Source organism: Xiphias gladius, chromosome 3, assembly GCF_016859285.1.
Source record: "Xiphias gladius isolate SHS-SW01 ecotype Sanya breed wild chromosome 3, ASM1685928v1, whole genome shotgun sequence".
In the NCBI taxonomy this organism is placed as follows: domain Eukaryota; kingdom Metazoa; phylum Chordata; class Actinopteri; order Istiophoriformes; family Xiphiidae; genus Xiphias; species Xiphias gladius.
The window spans coordinates 22,363,605-22,386,256 of NC_053402.1; the positions used below are offsets into that span (position 1 = coordinate 22,363,605).

Sequence of the window (22,652 nt, forward strand, 5' to 3'; positions counted from 1 at the left end):
ATCCCGGGGGCGGGTCCTCGCCGAGGATAGTCCCGCGATATTTGCTTTGGTATATAGCGGTGGTTTGCCCTTCTGTAGGCCTCTTTGAAGTCGGACTGGCGACAAAATGGTGAGACTGCGGGACGAGTGGCTGACACTCCGGACTTTTACTCGTGTGCTATCTTAGCCATCCGTCACGTTTTACTTATTTCGAGCTTTCCAATTGCTATTATAGACATTTTTTATTAATGTGTAATATTTATTTCTATAGTATTTCAGTCTGAAGCGTAACTTTTAATGTTTGCACGCTAACACTGGTGACTAACTGTCCAAAATGGCTGCTTTACGTTGGCAGCTACTTACACGTTTTTCTTTTTTGAAAATAATTGTATTGTTGAAACGCCTTATGTATATATCTAGCTAATACATTTTCTGGCTACTTGAGGTAGAAAGTTAAGCTAAAGTCTTTTGCTACTTAAAGCTTAAGTCGACGTCGGTGGACACTCGAGGAGGCTAACGATGCTAACATCGTGGTTAACTCGAGGCCAGTTCAGAGGCATTGTTAACTATAATTTATGTTAAGATTAATTTACTGTGCAGACTGCTTCAGTCTCTCGCCCTCCACAATTATGGACCACCTGACGGTGTCTTTCCTCCACAGTCCCACCGAAAGTTTTCGGCTCCGCGCCACGGATCCCTGGGCTTCTTGCCCCGCAAGAGGAGCCGTCGCCACCGTGGTAAGGCCAAGAGCTTCCCCAAGGATGACCCCGGCAAACCCGTACACCTGACTGCCTTCCTGGGATACAAGGCCGGCATGACACACATTGTCCGCGAGGTCGACAGACCTGGCTCAAGTGAGTGGAACCAGATTAAAAAAATAGTTTATAATTTGTGGTTAACACAGTCGTGGATACGTATCGCGCATGTGTGGTAATAGACCTTTTTCACAGCAGCTTTTTTTGGCTTGCCACACACATGCTTTTGCTTGTGACTAAAAATGCCTGCCGTGAAAATTCATTTTATCGGGTGTGGTGTTCTGCCTGTGATGAGACTCTCGACGGGCGGACAGAATGGGTTTAAACCCCTTGCTGAATGTCGAGTACTGAGTGCAGTCTATACCAAAGAGTTGACGGGTGCAGTTAATCAAAGTTCAAAGATCTTGATCAATAAGCTCAGCTCATTATTTATATTTTTCTTCTTCTTCCCCCTGTATAGAGGTGAATAAGAAGGAAGTGGTTGAGGCCGTGACCATTGTGGAGACACCTCCCATGATTGTGGTTGGAGTTGTGGGCTATGTCAACACCCCCCGTGGCCTGCGTTCCTTCAAGACCATCTTTGCCGAGCATGTCAGCGACGAGTGCAAGCGTCGGTTCTACAAGAACTGGTGAGACACTGCATGAAGTGGAACGATAGATCAAACTTGTATGTAATTAAAGTGTTTGAAGCAGATGTTAGTTTGCCAGTGGAAATTAAACCAGACCTGTTTTCACTGAGTGAGTCTAACATTACGGTGGCCCCTGTGGCAGCTCCGCTCAGGTGCCTTGTGCCCTGAAGAGCTCCGGGCTCCTCTGGCCAGTGGAAAGTGCTTCTTAGAAACTGTGCCATGAGCCGAAATCTTTATAGCTGATGAAGCCCACCCTTTCCCATGTGGAGGGAAGGGCGAGCAGCTATGCACTGTGTTCTTCCGCTGGCCCTCTGGGGTTATGAAGGACCTGTGCCAACCTATGTGTCCTCTCTCCTCCTGCCCTGCTGCGTGCTCTCAGGTACAAGTCCAAGAAGAAGGCTTTCACCAAATACTGCAAGAAATGGCAGGATGACGACGGCAAGAAGCAGCTGGAGAAAGACTTTGCTGCCATGAAGAAGTACTGCCAGGTCATCCGCATCATTGCCCACACACAGGTTAGTATGTTTGATTCCCAATAAGGTGATTTCTTCACTTTCCTGCTTGCCTGTCAGTGATGAGACCACGGAATTTGCGTCAGGCATGGCGCCCGACACCTATGAGGATATCTTCCATGCTGCCTTCCTTCTGAGACTACACAACTGTTCTCATAGAGCCACATTTGCAGTCTGGTGTATTCTGTATTCTGACCTGGTTTTTTTTCTTCTCCCATCCAGATGCGTCTGCTGCCCCTGAGGCAGAAGAAGGCTCACCTCATGGAGGTGCAGCTGAACGGAGGCACCATCTCTGATAAGGTGGACTGGGCCCGTGAAAAGCTGGAGCAGGCCGTGCCCGTCAACACCGTCTTCACCCAAGACGAGATGATCGACGTGATTGGTGTCACAAAGGGTCACGGATACAAGGGTAAGAGCAGCTGCAAATTTCAGAATTGTCAGATTTTACGACTGTATTGACTTTTTGATGGTGTGTGTTGGAGTTAATTACTGTTACTTTCCTTCAACGTAACATGCATCCTCCGGTTTAATCAGAGATTTTATTTTGACTCTTACTATGTTTTGCCTGCAAGGTGTCACCAGCCGTTGGCACACAAAGAAGCTTCCTCGCAAAACCCATCGTGGTCTGCGTAAGGTGGCCTGTATCGGTGCCTGGCATCCTGCCCGTGTGGCCTTCTCTGTGGCCCGTGCCGGTCAGAAGGGTTACCACCACCGAACAGAGATCAACAAGAAGATCTACAAGATTGGTCAGGGCTACCACACCAAGGATGGAAAGCTGGTGAAGAACAACGCCTCCACTGAGTACGATCTGTCCAACAAGAGCATCAATCCCCTGGTAAGTGATGTTCATGGATCCTGTAAACAGTTCTGGTTTAATGCCACCCTGTCTTGAAGTAGATGTAGCTCACCATCTGCCTTTTCGTCAAAGGGTGGATTTGTCCACTACGGAGAGGTGACCAATGACTTCGTCATGGTGAAGGGCTGTGTCGTCGGGACCAAGAAGAGGGTGCTGACTCTGCGCAAGGTGAGGACAAAGTTCAAGGCCATTTGTAGAGACATTCTCAGCATTATGTGCTGTGTTGCTGTAATTTTTACGTAGCGGTTACCTGAAACCGAGGAAACGGCTGTGAATATTCTATGTTCTTCCAGGGAGATCGGCTTATTGATCCGTATTAAACAAATGCGTGGAGATTTGAGATCTAAATCTTGTTTTTTATAAATTTGAATGTTTCGTTCCTCCAGTCTCTGCTGGTGCAGACCAGTCGTCGTGCTTTGGAGAAGATCGACCTCAAGTTTATCGACACCACCTCCAAGTTCGGTCACGGCCGCTTCCAGACTGTGGAGGAAAAGAAGGCCTTCATGGTAAGACTTTTTAAAACTGGCCCTAGTAAAAAGGATGAAATTTGCATAAGTTTAAAAAAATCATGGACACACAATTGCTTATTGTCAGGTGTCTTGGTGGTTGTCAGTTACCGTTTCCCTGCACTGTTCGTAACCTGGTTCAGTCTCCAGTATGAACTCTGGTTCCATTCCAGTGCCACAGTGAGCTCCAGTGAGGCAGGGGAGCAGTGCCTCTTTGTGCTGACTCCCTGTTCACTCTCTGGGAACATGGGCTGCTCTGAGCCAACACGTGGCCTGCAGCACAACGGCAGACCATGAAGTATTGACATGCAGCTGATTGTCTTGTTTCTCTTTTCCACAGGGACCACTCAAGAAGGACCGCATTGCCAAGGAAGAGACTGCTTAAGGCCCCCGTCCACAAGCGATGTCTCTGCTGCGTTGACTGTCACCATCACTGTTGTTCTGCAGAGTTATTTAATTAAAAAAACAAAAAAAACAATGTCCCTGTCTTTTTCTAAAAGGATTAAACATCCTGAGTGATACAGGTTTTGTGTGTTTGGAAAAATAGTGGCTGCTGTGGAGGCAGGAGGGAACCTGGTCAGCTGCTGTTAACCTTGTAGTTAGACTTGAGTCAGCATGTTGTGAAGGTGCAGGTGAACCGCTCTGCCAAGAACTTAAGCACAGGTAGGTAATTGGTAGGTTTACCCAAGGCATCTGAGGAACATTTCAAAGCCAAACTTCCTGTCATGAAAGTCGATCACAACATGAAACATGTAAAAGACTTGTATCGTGAGGGACAATCAGCCGCCTGAAGTGGTTATCTTGAAAAACACAGGCTACACTGCAGGGAAGTTTTTACACAGAGGTGTTGGAAGTAGCCAGATGCTCTAGTTTAAAAAAAAAAAAAAAAACACCTGAAGTATCTAGCAAAAGTCCTAGATGCAGAGAAATGGCCCTTGTGAATGTTTATTTATATATTAGACATAATTAGTAGGTGGTGGCATTAATAACTTTAATACCAATAAGTTGAAGTCCAACGTTTTCCTCTGAAATGGGGTGGAGTACGAAATGAAAGATGAAGAGAGAGGGGAAAAAAAAGCCCAAAAGTTTGTACTCTGGTGAACGTCCTTGGTCTCGTTCCGCCGCCGAGGCTCATTTAGATGTGATCAGCCGCCGAGCCCGGGGGACTGGGCTCGGCGGCAGCCACCTTAGCAGGGCTGCTGTGCGGACGCCCAGTTTAGCCGGCGCTGCATGTTTCAGCGGGGCCGTGTGTGTCCTTGGGCCCGCGAGGGCCCCGTGTTCGGCCGATGGAGCTCCGGCAGACGCGGCGCAGTAAATTAAGCCCCGGCATCATCATCCGCTCTGACCCATCGCTGCCCGAACGGAAGCCTCCACTTCAGCGGGCAATGGGGAGGGGCCCCACGGGCCAAGCGCCCCTCTCCGACACACCTCTGCATGACATTCAGCCCACTGTGCAGAAATGTGGATTTCCTGTAAGGCTTTTCAAGGCCCCACCTCCCTCCCGTTAACCCGCAGTCCAGGGAGCCGAAGGACAATCGTTCCCCGCTGAGCAGCATTTCAACCATCTGACATTTTCTCCACCAAAGCAGTTTCTGCCGCGAAGACAAATGACCCTCTACAGGACACTTACGTTGAACCGAGCCCCAAACAGAAGGCGAGGCCCCGTGTCACTGTGGCCTGTGCGGCATTTTGTAGTCGGTCTGTGTCATTGTCCATCTCCTTTTGTTGGTTTTGCATAATTTTTTTTTTTTTTTTAAATCTCTCATTTTGCATCCGCTTGTGATCATTTTCTGTCTCAGTGGTCATGTTGTTGTTTTCCATCTCTGCGGTCATTGTGCGTCAGTTTGTGGTCGTTTGTCGTCCCTGGTTGCTTTGTGTGTCTGTGGTCATTTTGTGGTGGTCTTGTGTCTCCTTGTGACCATTTCTTTTGTCTCTGTAGTAACTTTGCATCAGTTTTTGCGGCGTGTTTGTCTCTGTGTCTGTTTTGCGTCTTCGTGGTCTTTTTTTTTTTTTTTGCCGTCATTCGGGTGTTTTCGCGTCCCTCCGTGGCTGTTTGGCGTCTCCGTCGTCAGTGTAGCGTGTAGACGCGGCCGGGTGAACCCCCTGCGTCACTGTGACCGGGGGACCTTCACGGAGACGGACCTGCTGTTGCGTAACGGCCTCCGGAGGCTCTGACCCCTGCCCGGTGCTGCAGTTCAAAGCACCCACGGAGCTCTGCTTTACATAATGCCCCCTCCCCCGCCAAATGGTGGCCCGGAACGACGCCGTTAATTGCTCCCTCTGGCCCCACTCAGGTGAGGTCAGGTGTCCCAGCAGGCGCCGTCTTTATGACCCCGTGCATCTGCTCAGGCAGCATTTCTGTGCACCTTTTCATAACCCCCCCCCCTGTAATACAGCTCAGTCCTCCACCGTCTCAAAGTGGCTCTCCTCAGGGCCGGGGACGACCTGAACGGGGAGCACGGGTTCAAAGCAGGGGGGGGGGTCAAATCTAAAGCTTTGACTCTTGGCAGTGATAAACTGCACTTTATCAATAGTAACATTAGTCAGAGGCCTTATTACCCCCCCGTGTCTCTCTGAGCGAGACACGGGAGATTTAGCGTCACTTCGTGGTCAGTCTGCATCTTTTCTTTGGCCACGTTGTGTCTCTTTGTGGTCGTTTTGCGTCGGTGTGCGGCCACGCTACATCTCCATGTGGTTGTTTTGTGTGACTGCAGCTGCTTTGTGGGTCTTTTTTTTTCGTTGTGTTGTGTGTCTGTGGTTGTTGAGCATCACTTTGTCATTGTTGCTTCTCTTTATGATCGTTTAATGTCTTTTTTCTTTTAAATTGCATTCATTTGTGGCCATTTTGTGTGTCTGTGGCTGTTTTGCGTCACTTTGTGATCATTTCACGGCATTTTACGGTCGTTCTGTGTCTCTTCGGTTCTTTTGTGTGATTTTGCATCATGTTGTAGTTGTTTTACGTCTCTTTGTGGTCACTTTTGGTCTGCCATGTCTTTTTTTCTTTTTTTGCGGTTCTTTGTGGTGGTTGGTAACAGTCACTCCATAGAGACAGGTTCGGTCGGAGCTCCCCTGGTCCTGGACCCAGGAGGCACTAGCTCTGGCCCTGCCCCTGATTGGCTCGGTCCTCCATCATCTCAAATGAGCCGGAGGCGAATCAAGCCAGTATTGTTTATGGCTCTACTTTATTGTGTGTGTGTGTGTGTGTGTGTGTGTGTGTGTGTGTGTGTGTGTGTGTGCGCGCTATCATGCAGTGGAACCTCCAGTCCTGAGGTAGCAGCTGTTGCTAGTGGGACAGCAGCCAAGTAACCAGGGTGCATGCTGGGATGGCAGAGAGGAGGGCCAAGCATTTGATTTGTGTGAGAGTGTGTGCAGTTGCATGTAAAGTAGGTGTGTGCGTCTCCGCGCTGGTGTGTGTCCTGGCGCTGTCGGCGGCCGGCTGGCGCGGAGTCAGTACCAGGCCGTCCCGCAGAGCGAGGGAAGTGGCCGGACGGTGTCTGACAGGAGGACAGACTGTCGGAGGGGACGACCACACACTTTGGACCATTATTGCACAGGACGGCGGCCAGGGGCTGCTGCCGGTCCTGCTGCGGCTCTGGCTGCTCGGCCACTGTCAGGTCCGGTTACTCGGCCCGGACCGGGTGGATTTCAGACCTGAAACGATTACGTTCTGTTTACTGATCCGTTCGGTTTGAAGTCACCAAAGGCTTTTGTCTCAACCACCTCCTTGCTCTGAGCAACATGTCCTGCCACGGTCCCAGATATTTCAGTCGAGAGATTTCTGCATCTGTGTCCCTTGCCTTTGCTTTTCTCACTGGTTTGACAAAGGCGATGTCACGTCCTGCCCCGCACACCGACCGGGACTCGGCGACCTTTGAATGTAAATCCGAGGACAGCCGCGTGGCTGTTCGCGGTCGTTGGCAGGCCGCTGCCAGTCAAACCTGATCGAGATCAGATGAGCTGAGATTTGGAAGCTTCCATCGTTGCAGATTCAGTCATTAGTATTTGAGGTTATAGAAACACGGCAGGTTTTCGGGGGCTTTAAAGTACATTTTCGGGCAACGATACCAAAGACTTGTTGGTTCTAGCCGGGATGAGGTTTCGCCGCTTTTCTGTTTTGTATCAGTGTGAATTGAATATCTTTAGGTTTGGCCTGTTTAGTAGGACAAAATGAGCATTTTTCGGTGTTTTATAAAAATTTTACAGACAAAATGATTGATTGATCGATCGAAAATACAATTAGCAGATTCAGTAATGAATCTGTAATGGAAATCAGGACTATTTGGAGCCTCAGTGGATGTCTTTTATTTTTCCAAGGTGTGTTGAATGCGCCACAGGTTGCTGCGGGGAGCAGGAGCTGTAGACGATGCTGGGTTTATATATTTTTCTGTATATCTCGGGCGGATGAATGGCTTTAACACAAGGGGCCTGTTTTGGGGCTCGTATTATTGCTGGCAACTCTTTAGTCTGGATTCCCGACGAGAGGGTTTGAAAGGTCATTCGTATTTCACACTTTTAATATGGAGAGGTGAAGAGGAGTCAAGGTGTGAACAGGTGGAACGCACCAACAGCCAGATTTTTTTTTTTTATCCTCCTGCCAGGAATCAAATGATGGAGATGCGGTTTAGGGCCATTTTTGAGCATGGGGAAAAAAAACCCAAAAATCATCTCCATCCATATCAGATGCACTAGCGACTGAAGCTGTAGGGTCTCACCAACAAGCCTGTGTCCGTGTAGGGGACGGCGAAGCTGAGCGTCTCTCCCGGGCCTGCCAGACTGCAGCGCCCGCACCCCTGCACTGTGGCATCAGTATTCCAGGCCCGTCTGTGGACACAGCGTTCCCTGAGCTGCCAGAGGCAGCGGCCCTGCACTCCGTCTCCCATCCCACCGCCAGAGGGCAGAGCGCGGCGCTCCATTTGCTTCACGCATCCCAGAGCACTTTGTGTGCTGTAGCCTACTTTGGTCCCCCCCCTCTTTATCTCTCTCTCTCTCTCTCTCTTTTTTAAAACTGCCCTCCATTCAGAGCGGGATTTAAAAGCTTCAGATGATTTGTAAAACAGCAGCGACGTAGCTCCGACTCCTCTTTGTTCCATATATTATTTTGTGCAGGAAATGATGAAGCCTCATGCAGCTCGTATCAGCAGCGGGGGAGATGTGAATGTGTCATTCCAGACTATGTTGGCGCCTATGATGTTTTTTCTTTTGGAGTTGGGTGAGCATACTTATAGCTCTCTGTTGCCACTCAACTCTGCATGACCCAAAAATAACCTGGGGTGACTGCGGTCAGCAACTGTTCTCTGGTCAGCACAAACAACGGGCCTCATCTCTCTCTCACACACACACACACATCCAGGCCTGCACATGCAGATTCAGTGTGTGTATGTATGCAGTAATCCTCAGAGGATGAATGTCGAACACTGCGGCTTCTTCTCGGCGACTTAAAGTTTATGCTTCGGAGGCTTCGGGTGACGCGCCCACACACCGCTCCCCGTGGGTGCCTGCTCCTCTGTCCCAGAACGTTGTCCAGTAAAGTCAGAGAAAGGTCATTAGTCGGTTTGATGCGAGGTTATGTAACCTCACATCCTGCCACAGACACAAAGCCAGGCTCAGGCATAGAGAGAGAGCCAGGAGGGGACAGTCTGTTCCTCAGGCCTCGTCTCCTCACGCTAACAACTACCACCACCAGGCTGCTGCCCCCCCCCTTCCCAGCCCCCCGCCACCCACCACACACCTCCTTCGCTATCACACAGCACTGCAGAGACACTTTGATCGCCACAGCAGGAACGGGAGGGGGGGGGGAGTGAGTCAATCTGAAGAGAGAACAGGGGGTCAAATGCTGGACAGAAGGGACCAGGTGGTAGAGGATTTTTTTTTTTTTTTTTTACCCCCAACACCAAAATGCAGACGTCAGGGCTCGGAACTTTTTAAATGTAAGAATGTCAGGGACTTTCAATGTCCTGTTTGTGGAGATTCAAGGACTCACAGTGAGCGTGTCTTGATGTTAAGCATCAAGTTAGAACCCTCGATTCAAAATAACTGAGGTAAAATCATCATTTTCCGAACTGCTACAGCCTTAAACCCCAGATCCTCCTCCGTGTCCGAAGCATTGGCCCTCGGATGGACAGACGGCCCGGGGGGCTGAGGGGACGGTGGGCGGAGGAATGTTGGAGCAACGTCACAATTAAAAAATGAAAAACGGTTCATTACAACTTGGATCTTATTTTCAAGGTTTTTGCCATCATTTCTAGACGTTATGGTAAAATTTTTCTCTCAAAATTCACAATTTTTATAATAACTTTGGCTGTAATGACTGCGTGTAATGTGAAAGAGGTTGCTTGTAGTGATGTACCCCAAAGGATTATCACTTGACTCTGCAGTTCCTCTCAGCTCTACAGAGGTTTTTTTTTTTTTTTTTTTTTTTAACTGTCTTTCAGCTCGTTGTTTTGATTTTCTGGCTGCAGCTTTACTGTTTTGTTTCACTCTCACCGCTCTCATAGCTTCGTTTTCGGCTGTTTTCAGAGAAGAAGCTCTTAAATCCGACTCAGCGCCAAACATCTGACAGACACGGTTGGAGACCAGCTGGTGGACACGGTGGAGCATTTAGCAGCTAATGATCCTGGTATGTGCCTCAGGAGTTGGTGGAGACCAAAAACAGAGGTAAAAGAGAGTGAGTTTTGCATTTTTATTGATCAGCGTGACTGCAAATAAATGCTTGTACTGTTCCGTATCTCTTGGATATGTTAATATGCAACTTCTTCCTAACAATATCAACTTAAAATGTGATAATATCTCAGTGTTGTGGTTACAGTTTGTTTACGCTGTCCCCAAGTGGTCATAAAATCAGTTATTGAAGTTTTAAAATTTGTTAAATCCCATGAATACTTGTGTTTAATGCCTCACTGCACTTCTTTTTTTTAGCAATGCTGCTGCGTTCTCAGATCCCAGCAGCAATTAAGTAATGGTAGGTGAGTACAATGTTATTATAACTGAGAGAAACAACAGCTAAATGTATAAAGATAAGATCCAAGTAATACATTAAGGGGGCATCTATGTATTTTCAGAAACATTTAAGACACTAATGTCAAATGCCAAGGATTTATAAGACTGGCAGGTGAAGGAAGGACGATTGGGTATAGAAAGGGACACACACATCCAAAAGTGCACTTCCTCTTTTCTCTTGCCCCATTTCCAATAAATGAGACTTTGTGCCCTCCAGCAAACAGAGCATGGAAATCTGGCCTCTGAGCATTTGTGGGGCCCCGCTCCGGCTGCGCGGAGCTGATGCTGCGGGTGGAGCTATCATTAGTATTAGCTCTGGAGCTCTTGCCCTGACCCTCCCTGACATCTCTGTGAAGTGTCCAACTCTGTTATCCTGCCAAAAAAAACCAAAAAAAAAAACAAGCGTTGACTCTTCAAGGGCATGTCTCGCTTCCTCTGGATTCCAGCTCCTCTCTGTGAGGAGGAGGAGGAGGGGGAGGAGGAGGAGGAGGAGGAGGAGGAGGAGGATGACGACGACGTGGAGGGTAAGTTTCTTCATCCTATGCTTGCACAGTGAATCAACCTTTCAGGAGCTGGATGGAACATAACACAGATTAGTTTGTTATACTTTTTTTTTTTTTAGTGATATATTTGTATTGTTTTTCACCAGATGTCACTCTAAACCAGTGGGTCTCAAACTGGGATCCAAGTGAAAAACAACAGTTTTGTATCACTTTATGTCACCAAACCCGGCCCCCAAACTGTGATTATCTCAGCAACCATAACTAGGCACAGCAGGCCTGAATCTTATCACCATGGGGTGATAAGATCAATATTTGGTATCTAAACAACAGCGAAAGTGTAGGGGGGGGGTTAATCGGTGTATTTATCTGCGCTGACGTGAACTGCAAATGTTAGCCTGCCCAGCTAACTAGCTCACTACTTGCATTAACCAGCTTTATTTCCATTATGTGGGGTTACAGCTTTCAAAAAGTTGCTAGATTTTGTCGCTAGGTGCTTTTGTGAGGAGAAGTTGGTAAAGGGGTCTGAATAGTCGGTAAATCTAGCGACAAAGGCGCTAAGTTGGCAACACTGTCTGTAAATGCACCCCCGATGAGGCAATAGAAAATGTTTCGCCTATTCATTTTGTAAGAGCAACGACCAATGGTGTAACATTTAACAAGGATATAAACATTTAATAAATAGTTTATAACAACACGCTATAATGTATTTATATGTCGATATTATTGCAGCTGTCTTACTGCATGATCATTTATTCTACACTTACGGGTCTCCACAGGAGGATACCCATGTATTTTTTAAAAGAAATACATTAGTAAACACTTATATCTGCTTACAACCACGTTATAGTGCACTCTTGAGCATATATTACATGTTTATATACATATAAATATGTATTTAATGTGACAACTAAATTCAATATGAACATTGTTACCTCGTTTTCTCCATTTTTCCTGTCATGTTACACAGCAATAACATGACCTGTAATAATTAAAGAAGAAAAAAGGAATCGGTAAGACCCTCGTTCAAGCAAAGTCTCTTCTTACATACAGGTACCATGGATGTTTATATACGGATACTCGCATATACTATCAGCTCTAATCTAAACTCTAATCTCTAAACTTCATTATGTGCCTGGTGAGAATGGAAAGCTTGATCACCCTTAGCGGGGCTGATTAGAAGGATTTCTAAGTGACTATATGTTTCAGTCAATCATATTAAATCGGAATCAAGAATTTAATCTCATAAATGGGTGGGACAAATCAGTGGGACAATATTTTATAAAACAGTGAATCCAAAACCTGATGTGAGTCCATGCAGGGGCCTGGGAGTGCCTAATCTTAAATATTAGAGTTTGATTTAAAAAGGCTGACAGCTGAGCCTCTCCCCAAAATTAGAAACGAGGGCCGAAGTTGTCCTCACTCACCCAATCTGTGATTTTCCACGGGTTGATGTATTGTTTCGCGGACGTTTACAACCCCTCCGTCTGCCTGCTGCCCTCAGAGCGAATATACGTGACAGGACAGCGCATTGAAAAAGTTATGAGAGGAGACAGAGGGACAAAATGGGAGGGAAGTGCCTGAGAGGAGACGAGGAGAGACAGATGGGGGGGGGGGCTTATTCATTCCTAAAAACATATTAAAAATGTGACATTCAGACGGCTGCACCGGGGCCTGCTGCTTTATGAGCGAGCCCCTATCACTAAGCCTCCTCCACACACACACACACACACACACTTTCTCTTTAATGTAATCCAGACCTGAAAAATGACTTCTTCTCACGAATTCTGAATAAAGATGGCTATACATTAAAAAAAAAAAAAAGCCCTATTCATTTAGACTGCTACGTTGACATATTTTTCCCTCAAACCCACAGAAAAGCGACTTGTGTCAGTGAACTCAGATAATGGCAAATCAGGATCTCAGCACTTTTTCGATCAGAAACTTTTTTCTCTCCCCTCCCTTGTCTGATGAGTCGGCCGGCCTCTGAACTTGTCCCGAGCTTGGGGGACAAGTTTAGGGAAGCACATGCTGTACCTACTGTCACTCTATTTATACAGTGAATCCCTTGATTTTATTTATTTGGTGTTTTTTTTCTCCCCCCGTACTCAGCTCTCCTTCAACCACACGTACATAAGACAGACCACGGTCCTGAGGAATGAACCCCCTTTTGTCTCACAAATAGATTTGCTTTGTGTATCTGCCTCAACAGCGTATACGAGCACTTCTTTACACACACACACACACACACACACACACACACACACACACACACACACACACACATATATACACAGACGCAGGAGTATGTTAGGCCCTGGAAGCAATGCTTTTAGGGCAGTGGTGTGGAAAGGTGTTGGACATTCTCCTCACAGGGAAACCTGCGGTAGACTAAACCTGGCGGTGTTATTGCAAACCTGTGTTTCTTTCTCGGCAATACCGTGTCCTGGAAAGATGCTGTGACCGGCTCGTGTTTTACATGCTGTCTTCTCCGAGGCTTTTTACCTCGAAGAGAGAAAGAGAGAAAAATGTGTTTACTGGTCTATAAAAGAGCTGTATGTGTTCAGCAGAAGCCAAAAGTAGCATGTAGTGTACTACAGAGATTTGATAAATTGTCGGTTTGAGCTGCTGCCTGTTAAAAAGCAAAGGGGGGGGGGTATTCTCATCCTGTTCATGGAGCACACTTTGGTCCTGTATCTGTGTAACTGGCAAGAGTGTGACGTGTGTGTTTTCTGACTTTATTAATCCACTTACAGGCACACACTCGTGTCGACACTGGGGTTCTGATGCGGGCACGTAAGAGCCAGCGCTGATATTTTTGGATTGCGGCTCCCAGTGGCCGATTACAGCGTGTTATCACCATTTTACAACAGCAGGCAGAGGCTGTGGTTTTAGCAGAGCACAAAGGGGTTTTATGTCTGACAACTCAGCTCTTAGTTTTTATGGGTTCGTGAGGGCGGATGCCAATATTTCTGTTTCGATATTCAGAGTCAGAGAAATTTGGCTCTTTTTCGAGCCTAAAACCAAAAGCTTTTCCTCTTTGTCGAAATTGGTTCTCGCTAAGGTAGAAGCACAAGAGCACTCACACATTTGTGCTGCTATTCTTGTGAGGGCCCTTACTGACACAACGATTTCCCTACCTGGGACCTTAAAGGCCTGGATAGGCTTCGAAGAAGAAAGTGATTGCTGGAGCCTTCAACAGTGTCTGAACCGCCCTTCCCTCACGCCTTTTCCTGCGTTTGGAACCCGAGAAGCACGGCAACCTCACATAGCGATTGACCAGGCGGGATCTGACTTCTGTTGCAGTATAGTGGCGCCTCAGGGATCCCAACCGGATGCCTAACCCCAACACTTTAATTCTGACCTAAGCCTAACTCTATCCTTAATCCCACAACCACGTTTTAACTTTCAAACAGCTCTTTAAACAAGCGGGCACCGGTTAAACTGTCCCGAAAGTTCAAATAACGGATCCGCGCAGAGACAGAAGCCCGGGCTGGCGCACACTAGATTTGCCTCGGGAAAAAAATCGGGGCCATTTTGCGTTGTTTATTTGTGTTGTTCCCAATGCTCCCAACCTTAAGTCTGAACGTGAATCAAAATGGTTAACCTGAGGGGTAGAATGATTAAAGGGAGAAGAATGAAATACACAATTGAATTTTGGGAACAGATGTTTGTCGTGACACTCGTAACTCAAGTTACTAGCTTTTTCCAGAGCTATCAACCGCGTCTCATGGTCTTCATCGGGAAATAGACTTTGCTCAGTTGTGATGGAGTTGGTTCATTTGATTTTGCGTGATCTAGTTGTGGAACTTTGTGGAGCTCTCAAAAAAAGTGAGTAAGTGGACCTAGAGCTGAGATTATTTTCTCAAAACGATGTTTATTTTTTTTCTGACGCCGAGTTAAGATTTGCCCTTTTCTTCCTTGAAATCCTTGAAATGAACCAATCAGAGGCTCAAAACTTACGTCCACACTGACGAGACGTCACGAGTGGACGTTGCTTCAATTTACGCAGCCAGACGCCAAAAAGGTTGTGAACTACTTCTCTATTCCACAGCTCGCCACCAGGACTAACAGTTTACTTTCAAGTCTAACTTTTTTTTTTTTTTTTTTTTTTTAATGCATTGCAGATATGACGATGTGACAGACAGACAACTGACAGACAAGAAGGCGTGACGGGATAAAGTGTGTGTTAGAGACACGCAGTGAAACATGGTGATTTTGTTCCCCCTTGGGTTCGTATTTTATTCATCAGGACTTGATGCATCCAAGTATAGGATCATTCGGTTTTGGCACCTTTAAAGATTTCATTTTCAAATTGAATAACACATTAAAAATCAAAAGAAACAAAGAAATGACTAAGGCTGTGTGAGTTTTAAAAATAAAATACATACATACATATATTTATATATTTATAAAGAAATCACCCAAACCATTTAAAAAAGCAGTTTTGTTCAATGTAGATTGTTTGGTTTGTCTCACAAAAGCAATAAGATAAAATGAACTAAATAATAAAAAAGAAAACATAAGAAAAATACACATGAAAACATTAATACTTTAAACTTGAGCGTCTTTGCTTTTTTTTTCCCCTTATAATTATTAACCTTTAAAACTTAAGTTTCTCAAGAGCAGATTTGCTGTAATTTTATAGCATGCATTTAATTTCTGAAATTGTGAGTCACTTAGCTTCTCTTGTACTATTTCATGTTTAACTTGTTTTTCTTTTTGTGTTTGGCGTCCTCTTCTTTTCCTTCCCCTCTGCTCCTTCCTTTTTATTTTGTAGAAGTCGTGTTTGGAGTCTCTGCTTTGTGAACTTTGACCCCGGCTCTGTCTGTTTAAGGGGTTCGACTCTCCCGTTACGACCCCTCCCAAAGAAAAAGAAAGCGAACAGGGACTGAGAAAAAGACGAGAAGGTTCTGTAAAAAGAATAGATATTATTCTACTGTTGACTGTCTGCATCTGCCTCCGGCGGGCATCAGTCGCTGCGTACTGCCGCTGCCTTAAGGACCTTCGCTTGTTCTCAACCCTCAAATGAACAGATACTAAAAGAGTCTTTTCTCTGTTACCAACAGCACTTGGTTTAGTTAACTTGTTTTTTTTTTTTGTTCTTTTTTGCTTCGGTAAAGTCTGTAACTCTTGATTATTAACGTAATAATTTATTTATAAAAGTAATACATATATATATATATATAGTACCTTTGTTAGAGATTACAGATTGGGCTAATTCTGAGTGAATCCCAAACTGTAACAATTCACAGTTTTAATGCAAAAAAATGAACAAATGAGTCAATAAATAAACGAGGTGTGTGTCTGAGTGGTGGGCTGGCTGAGGGGGAGCTTGACCTGTTGCTCCAACCAAACCGTGGGGCAAAACTGTCAGACCAAAAGGGCTGTGAAATCATGAATTCAATTCCATTTCTCATAAATGCCCACTCCCTCCAAACCTCCCTTTCAGTGCCCCCAAAACCTCATAAACAAAACCCCGCGCAAAAAAGTGACAGACCTCACTCTCTCGGTACAACCCGACCCAGTCTCACTCTTCTCTGTCAGCAATGGTAATGGAAAAGTCATGCAGCCGAACAAAAAGAACAAATGTCTATAAACATGGAAATCCATCTTCTCCAGGGGCGAACTGCACCCACAGCGGTTCCCGTGTCTCCTGGTCTCCGCGCTATACGCCGGGCCGGCCTGGCCTGTGTCGACTCCCTCATACCGGCGTGGTGCGGCGGTTCGCTGTGTTGGTGTGGCTCGAGTCTTTCAGGTCCTTCTGGATGCAGTTGTGGACTTGCAGGAAGTTGTGGTCCCTCTCCGAGTTGTAGGTGGCGGTGGGCGTGCCGGAGGACTTGAGGGTGTCCCGGGGCAGCGTGTACATGGAGATCTCCGTGGACGGCAGCGCGCTGAAGCCCTTGAGGCCCACCGGCGAGGCGTCGCGGGAGTGTGATGGGTCTGTGGAGCGGGAGGAGGAGCGCGAGCGGCGTCTGTAGCGGTACCGGTAGCTGGGGATCCGCGTTATGGCCGAGCCTTGGAGGTAGTCGGCTGCACGCGCCCCTATTCGGAGCTGTCGATGGCGGTCGATGAACATGTGCACGGCCAAGACGCCCACCATCTCAGCCATGATGAAGGAGAGGGCGCCGAAGTAGAAGGACCAGCCGTAGGAGTAGCTGTTCTTCTTCGAGTCGCTTTTTGAAGGGTCCCCCGCGTTAGCTGATATGTACACGATGATCCCGATGATGTTGCTCAGGCCTAAAACGTTGGGAGATGCGGGATGGGAACCGTATAGCAGGGGACAGGTTCATGAAGAAAAGGGCAAGAGAAGAAGAAAACAACAGAAGTTATCATTCGGGATGAGCTCATAGAGTTACTCTCGGTGTATGCTTAACTTAATATGCAGCATCATACCAAATACGTTTAGAGCGCTGATTCATGCACCGTACACGGTGTACTAATCCTGTCCAAGCCGAAATAACTGATATTGGACTCTTAATTTTTGCCCTTGCAGCGAGAAACAGGGCAGCTTCAGGTCACGATGCAGTTCTTTTGGGGCACAGTATGAAATAATCCACGTTGGAGCGGTCTTCTGTGTGAGAGCACATCATTTATCCACATATATATATACACTTTGACTTGTTAGTTTAGTCGCACACGGAGAAATGTTTGACGTGGTATATCTGGGAAGATGGATCTTAGGGAAAGTGTGTCAGGGACACCATATTTTTAGAGACGAGTCCCAATGGGTGGCTTTTAGCCTAGCAACAGGAAAAAGAGAGAAGAGAAAGGAAGACAAAAGAAGAAGTGACTTGTAGCCGCAGCACAAAAAGCAGCCTAAGACAAAATGCTGCGCACATACACGGCCTCATGAATTCATGCGGTGGCACAAATCTTGATTAGTAGTGAGTAATGAAAACCACTTAAAGGAATAGTCCAACGTTTTTGGAAATACACTTTTTCGCTCCCTGCAAGAGAATGAGAAGATTTGATCGACACCACTCTCATGTCTGTGCAGTAAACATGAAGCCACAGCCAGGAGCTGATTAGCCACACAGCAGCCACAAACTGGGGCTGGTACTTGTACGAAAGAAATAGGAAGTTTTTCTTAAACGGAGCTTAACAACCGGTCTTCAGTATCCATTAAGTCTGCATGCAGGGACACAAAGAGGCATCCATGAGCTTGTCTCTGGATAAAAGGAAAAAAAACGGTAAAACTCCCTAAAAACTGAACAATGTTTCTGAGTATCTGCGACAATAACGGGTCAAACACGGACAGCAAACACAAGGGTAAAGCTACAGAAGAGTCTGACATCATGAAACCTAAAACTCGTCTGAAATCGCTGCTCAAAAATGTGTTTTTTAAGCAACTATTCATGAACCACTGAAAGGCTTTTATTGTGAAACCCCTGGAGGAGGTAATCATGGAGTTTAGTGGCCGTAGTAGGCCGCAGTGTCAGTCAAAACCGGTCTAATTCAAGTGCACGGTTGCAGAGAGAAGTTCTTGCGCAGCGAATCGATGCCTGCCCCCTTTTGCATTATTTTGTTGGTGTTTGACTCACCTGCAGACACAAAGAAGATCCCTGCGCTGAGGATGATGTTGTGGCGTGACTTGTAGAACTCGCTGGCAGCTATACACAGGCCTCCCATGAAGAGCAGGATGACGCTGAGGATGGGGAAGATGCTGGAGGCTCGCACCGCACCTGTTGTGGTCAGCGGAGGACAGCGGCGAAGAGAAGAACGCAGCCGATGGAGCAACAAAAAAAGAGGTGGAATTGGCGGGGATGAAAGGAGCAATGGGCAAGAGAGACAAAGAGAGAGAAGCACTTTAGAATCCATTTCAGCATCTGCTCCTTTTGTGTGAGCACATCCCAATCAACACCCCATCAGGCCTGTGAAAGACTCCATCAACACACTGTCTAGTGAGCGTGTATCCCCACAGTGAGCCTGTTATCCAACCTTATGTAATCACACCGCTTGACTCCCCCCCCCGGCGCACTTCTCTGCAGACCACAGAGCAAACTGGCTGCCTTATGTAGCATCATGTGAATGGCAGGCAACAGAAGTGCTACGGGGGCTCTGGCATGTATATCAGCCAGGCCGCAGTGCAGAGGGATGTCCTTGAAATGAAAACGGCGTCCTTTGCAGCTAATTATCAAGAAGCAAAAGCTGGAAACGGGATGTGATGTTACTTTTGAGGTCAAGCCAGGGTTAAAAAAAAAAAAAAAAAAAAAGAGCTGTGCTGCACCCTGAGGTGTCAGGTAAAATTAGTGTCATGCTTGAGTCAGAGAACAGACAGTTGTTGTTTGCGGGGGAAACAATGGGGAAGTCTCGCGAACCTGTCCGTTATTTTTTCAGTCACCTCCTGCCATCCTGCTGCCTCTCTTGCTTTACCCCCCCCCCCCCCTTCACCTATCCCTTCCCCCTCTCTCCTGTTTAACATGCACACTCAAACTTTCATCAGGCTGGTTAAATTTTCACCACTTCACCTCATCTCCCCTACGTGGCTGCCGCCTCAGCACTTTTCCCAGCTTCTCCCCAAAGTGCTGACGCTGGGCTGGGTGGCTCTGTGCTGAACTGGGCCACCTGCACCTCCACGGGGACCCGCCGGGGCTCTTGGCGGCCCATCTGCCTTGCCTAACTGCTGCCACTCATCGCTCCCCTCCCCCCCATACCCTTCTCCCTGTCAGGGATTCGATTACCCCCCGTCCCAGCACCCCTTAGGCGTCATGACGGCCGGCTCGGTGGGAAGGCTGCCTCGAGCCCATAGGCGGGCTGTTAGGAAGAAGTCAGGAGCTGCAGCGGTGGTCGTGGCCGGCTGGACGCTCATCGCTGCGTACTGCGTGTGCGGTTACTGAATCTGAAGGGGCAGAAAACGCCCAGAGTGCCACGCCCAGCTCCGATGAAACACGCTGTTTAGGCTTCATTGACAAAACACCGGCGTTATTCGTGATCCACTGCGCCTGCGGCTCCCAATCTCTTTTGCTCTGCGACGCCTTAAAACGACACCGTGTCCACTCGGGGCACCGCGTCAGACATTAGATACATCGGTGAGTTTTACGCTTATTTAACTCCACCAGAAAGTGTTTTTTCACTTAACACTGGTAAGCATCCACTAGAAGCAAAGTCATCAGTGTATTGTTCATTCTGTCCAACACTTGTGTATTAACAAAGCGGGCCGTCGGGGCCACTTGTGAGGCTTGAGGGATTAAGTTGTTTTTGAGGTATTCCTATTTAAATGAACTGTGATGTGGTTAAGGACAGCAGTAGAGAAATACTGTAGTTTTTAATATATTCTATTTTTATTGTATGTTTTTGTGTGTGTGTGTGTGTGTGTGTGTGTGTGTGTGTATAAAACCTTTATGCTTGACTCAGCCAATCAACACAGAGGACCGAAGCTATCTGTTCTATGATAATGGGCTAGAAAACGACCAAAGCTGTTGAGCCGGAGTTTAAGAACGTCGCGCATCACCGGCGAGCCCCTTGGCGAACGCGCTCTTAGACTCGACACTGTAATGTCTCTGCTCCCCCCGTCCCACCTGTATTCATCATGTCATCATTCGACATCACGATGGGCTTGTCACTTTCTTTAACCTTGCCTGAAACAGGCCGGCCACTGGGCTCCAATCTGTGTGATGGAGAAGACTTTAATGCCGTTATTCAACCGTCTTCCATTCCCCTTTCATCTGTCTCTGTCTACTGCACACGGTCGTCTCGCCGTCTTTGTCACCCAGCAAACGTCCCCCGTCTCATCTGGTCTTTCTCTGTCTCTTCCCTCTCTCTCTCACTTAATTCGCACTCAGTCAGAGCAAAAGACAAGTTGAAAGACAAAATGTCTTCTCGCCCCCCCCCCGTCTTTCTCTGTTTCTACTCACACTCTCCCACTTGTCTCCTTGCCCGACCAGAGGGGATTGTGGGGTTTAGGGTTACCGGTGAGGTGGGTTGATTAAATATTAAGTTGTACTGAGAGTTGACCCTGCTCCTGTGTCCTGCTCTAAACCCATTGCTCTTCCTACCCCCCCCCCCCCCCTCTATCCCGTTAACCCTGAAGGTATTGACATGGTTGTTCACAGCACATTACCTGGGAGAGGCCACCAGGGCTCTTTTTCATCCATCAGCTTCATTTGCAGAGACAAAGGAGGGATAGAGGTCCAGCCAAATTTATCGATTGTTGACAGTGGGGCTGTTTAAGAGCGATGGATCTCAAGGTGACACGAAAGTTGAGGAAACCTCAGAGAGGTTCGGTTGCAGACAAATGTAGAGAGAAAAACTGTTTGGCTTTTGAAGATGTGCACTCGTCTAGATTTTAGCAAAAACAAAAACTCTAAGGTGACTTTGCCTTTTTGTTTCACTGAGCAGCCGACACCGATGTTCATCATTTTATATTTTTTATTCTCAAATCTGATCTCACTGTAGTCTTCACTCAGCCAAAAAAAATATCAATATGTTTGATTTTGTCTATTTTGGTCTGAACTAGCAGCTGTTAGCAGCAACAGCTTTAGGAACTAAAACTAAGTCTTTGCAACTTTAAAGAGCCCTAATTGTGAGATTTAATAACTATTATATACTTACTGTTGAAATTTCATTACTGCATCTAAATTATATTGTATACAGTATATTTAAATACTGAATTTATGTGGTCTGAATCGCCCTTCAAAAGTCAATATCAAGCTGCACTATTTCAAAAATTTTATATCCTATATATATATATATATAACTCAGCATGTGGTGATGTCCATGGATTCCAGACTTGAGGCATTCATTGACTGCAAAAGATTTTCATCCGAGTATTAAAAATAATCCTTATAATTATGTTGGTGTGTCCAATTACTTTTGAGCCTCTGAAAATGGAGGGACTATGTATAAAAATGGCTGTAATTCCTAAAAGATTAATGGGATATTTTTGTGAAACCCCTTTGAATTAAAGCTGAAAGTCTACACTTCAATCACACCTTGATGGATTTGTTTCAGATGTACGGAGGCAGAATTACAAAAATTGTGTCACTGTCCAGATGCTTATGGACCTAACTGTATGTAATTTGGGTTCAAAAAAATTCAGAAATGAAAATTCAAGTACCTGATATTTACAGATCTACATATATACTGCATTTATCCAAATTGCTCAAATCTAAGTCACGTCAAAAAAAATCTGGTCCCTCAAACTGGCCTGGCCAAAGTCAGGCTCTAAAAATTCAACGTATGACACTCACACCGGGACATCTGGGGCACCAAGCACAGGCCTGAAGGTATCAATCAGATTTATGAGATTAAAATCTTTATGGCCCACATTTGCTTCCGTAGTTTCACCTCCCCATAATCAACCGGAAAAAAAAAAAGGACAGGGCTGGTTGGAACAAACGTACGCTTTGCAACAGATACTTAATTCTTTTACTTAACTAAGCGTCTGAATGCACAACTTTTACTTGTTGCGGGGTATTTCACAGTGTCTGCCTACGTATCCCATACCATTTGAACCACATTATATCCAAAGATACAAGAAATCTGTAGGGCAGCTGGTCTCGACAGCACAAGTGCCTCAGGCTTCTGAGAAATCTTGAAAGCAACGATAGGGCTTGTGATGTTGGAGCTTTCCAGGGTCCGAAAGGATCCAGCTCATCTGCATGGCTGCGTAGGATCGGCTGGCCTGCAGTGCTCCTCCAGTCCTATGCATTCTCCGTATTAACATCCGTGTTTAGCAGCGCGCTGATAAAATGCAGCGACCTTCACGGTGACCTCCCAGCATGCACTGTGCCTTCCCTGGGATCGGGATGCAGTTTTCTCTGCCAACGTGCCCCTGGGTTTGGCTGACCATGCTCTACCTCGGAAGAAAAGGCTGAAGTCCCTGCAGATTTTTCATGCCAGGATGCACTCTGTTCTCCTGCATAATATTGAGTGTGTCAGTGGTCACAACGTGTACGTATGAAGCCGTGTCCCCGA

At 46.6% G+C, this 22,652-nt stretch overlaps 2 protein-coding genes and 2 non-coding genes across 4 annotated transcripts in view; 3 read left to right on the forward strand and 1 right to left on the reverse strand.

Moving 5' to 3' along the window:
- The first annotated feature begins 2 nt into the window (after positions 1 to 2).
- Positions 3 to 3,715, forward strand: rpl3 (ribosomal protein L3). Its single transcript, XM_040159616.1, has 9 exons — positions 3 to 109; positions 641 to 833; positions 1,195 to 1,363; positions 1,743 to 1,878; positions 2,098 to 2,284; positions 2,448 to 2,710; positions 2,804 to 2,899; positions 3,118 to 3,237; positions 3,578 to 3,715. Exons 1-9 carry the CDS (start codon positions 107 to 109, stop codon positions 3,620 to 3,622), a joined length of 1,212 nt encoding a protein of 403 aa, XP_040015550.1. The 5' UTR covers positions 3 to 106; the 3' UTR covers positions 3,623 to 3,715.
- LOC120788513 lies at positions 1,927 to 2,018 on the forward strand. The gene has a single exon (XR_005707252.1). It is a non-coding gene; the product is annotated as a small nucleolar RNA U83B (small nucleolar RNA).
- On the forward strand, positions 3,356 to 3,487 carry LOC120788511. The gene has a single exon (XR_005707250.1). It is a non-coding gene; the product is annotated as a small nucleolar RNA SNORA54 (small nucleolar RNA).
- A 12,580-nt stretch (positions 3,716 to 16,295) lies between the features above and the next one.
- The window catches only part of cacng2a (calcium channel, voltage-dependent, gamma subunit 2a), a 67,506-nt gene continuing 61,149 nt past the window's right edge, over positions 16,296 to 22,652 (reverse strand). Inside the window, exons 3-4 of the mRNA XM_040159650.1 lie at positions 18,278 to 18,418; positions 16,296 to 16,973 (exon numbers count right to left, since the gene is read on the reverse strand). Of these exons, the coding sequence (XP_040015584.1) occupies positions 16,438 to 16,973; positions 18,278 to 18,418 (677 nt within the window). The 3' untranslated portion in view covers positions 16,296 to 16,437. The remainder of the gene's footprint in view (positions 16,974 to 18,277; positions 18,419 to 22,652) is intronic.

Excerpts from the sequence above, each read along its gene's own strand:
- rpl3 (XM_040159616.1), top strand. Across the intron at positions 1,364-1,742 it reads CGTCGGTTCTACAAGAACTG|GTACAAGTCCAAGAAGAAGG; the intron begins GTGAGACACTGC and ends GCGTGCTCTCAG. Across the intron at positions 2,285-2,447 it reads AAAGGGTCACGGATACAAGG|GTGTCACCAGCCGTTGGCAC; the intron begins GTAAGAGCAGCT and ends TTTGCCTGCAAG.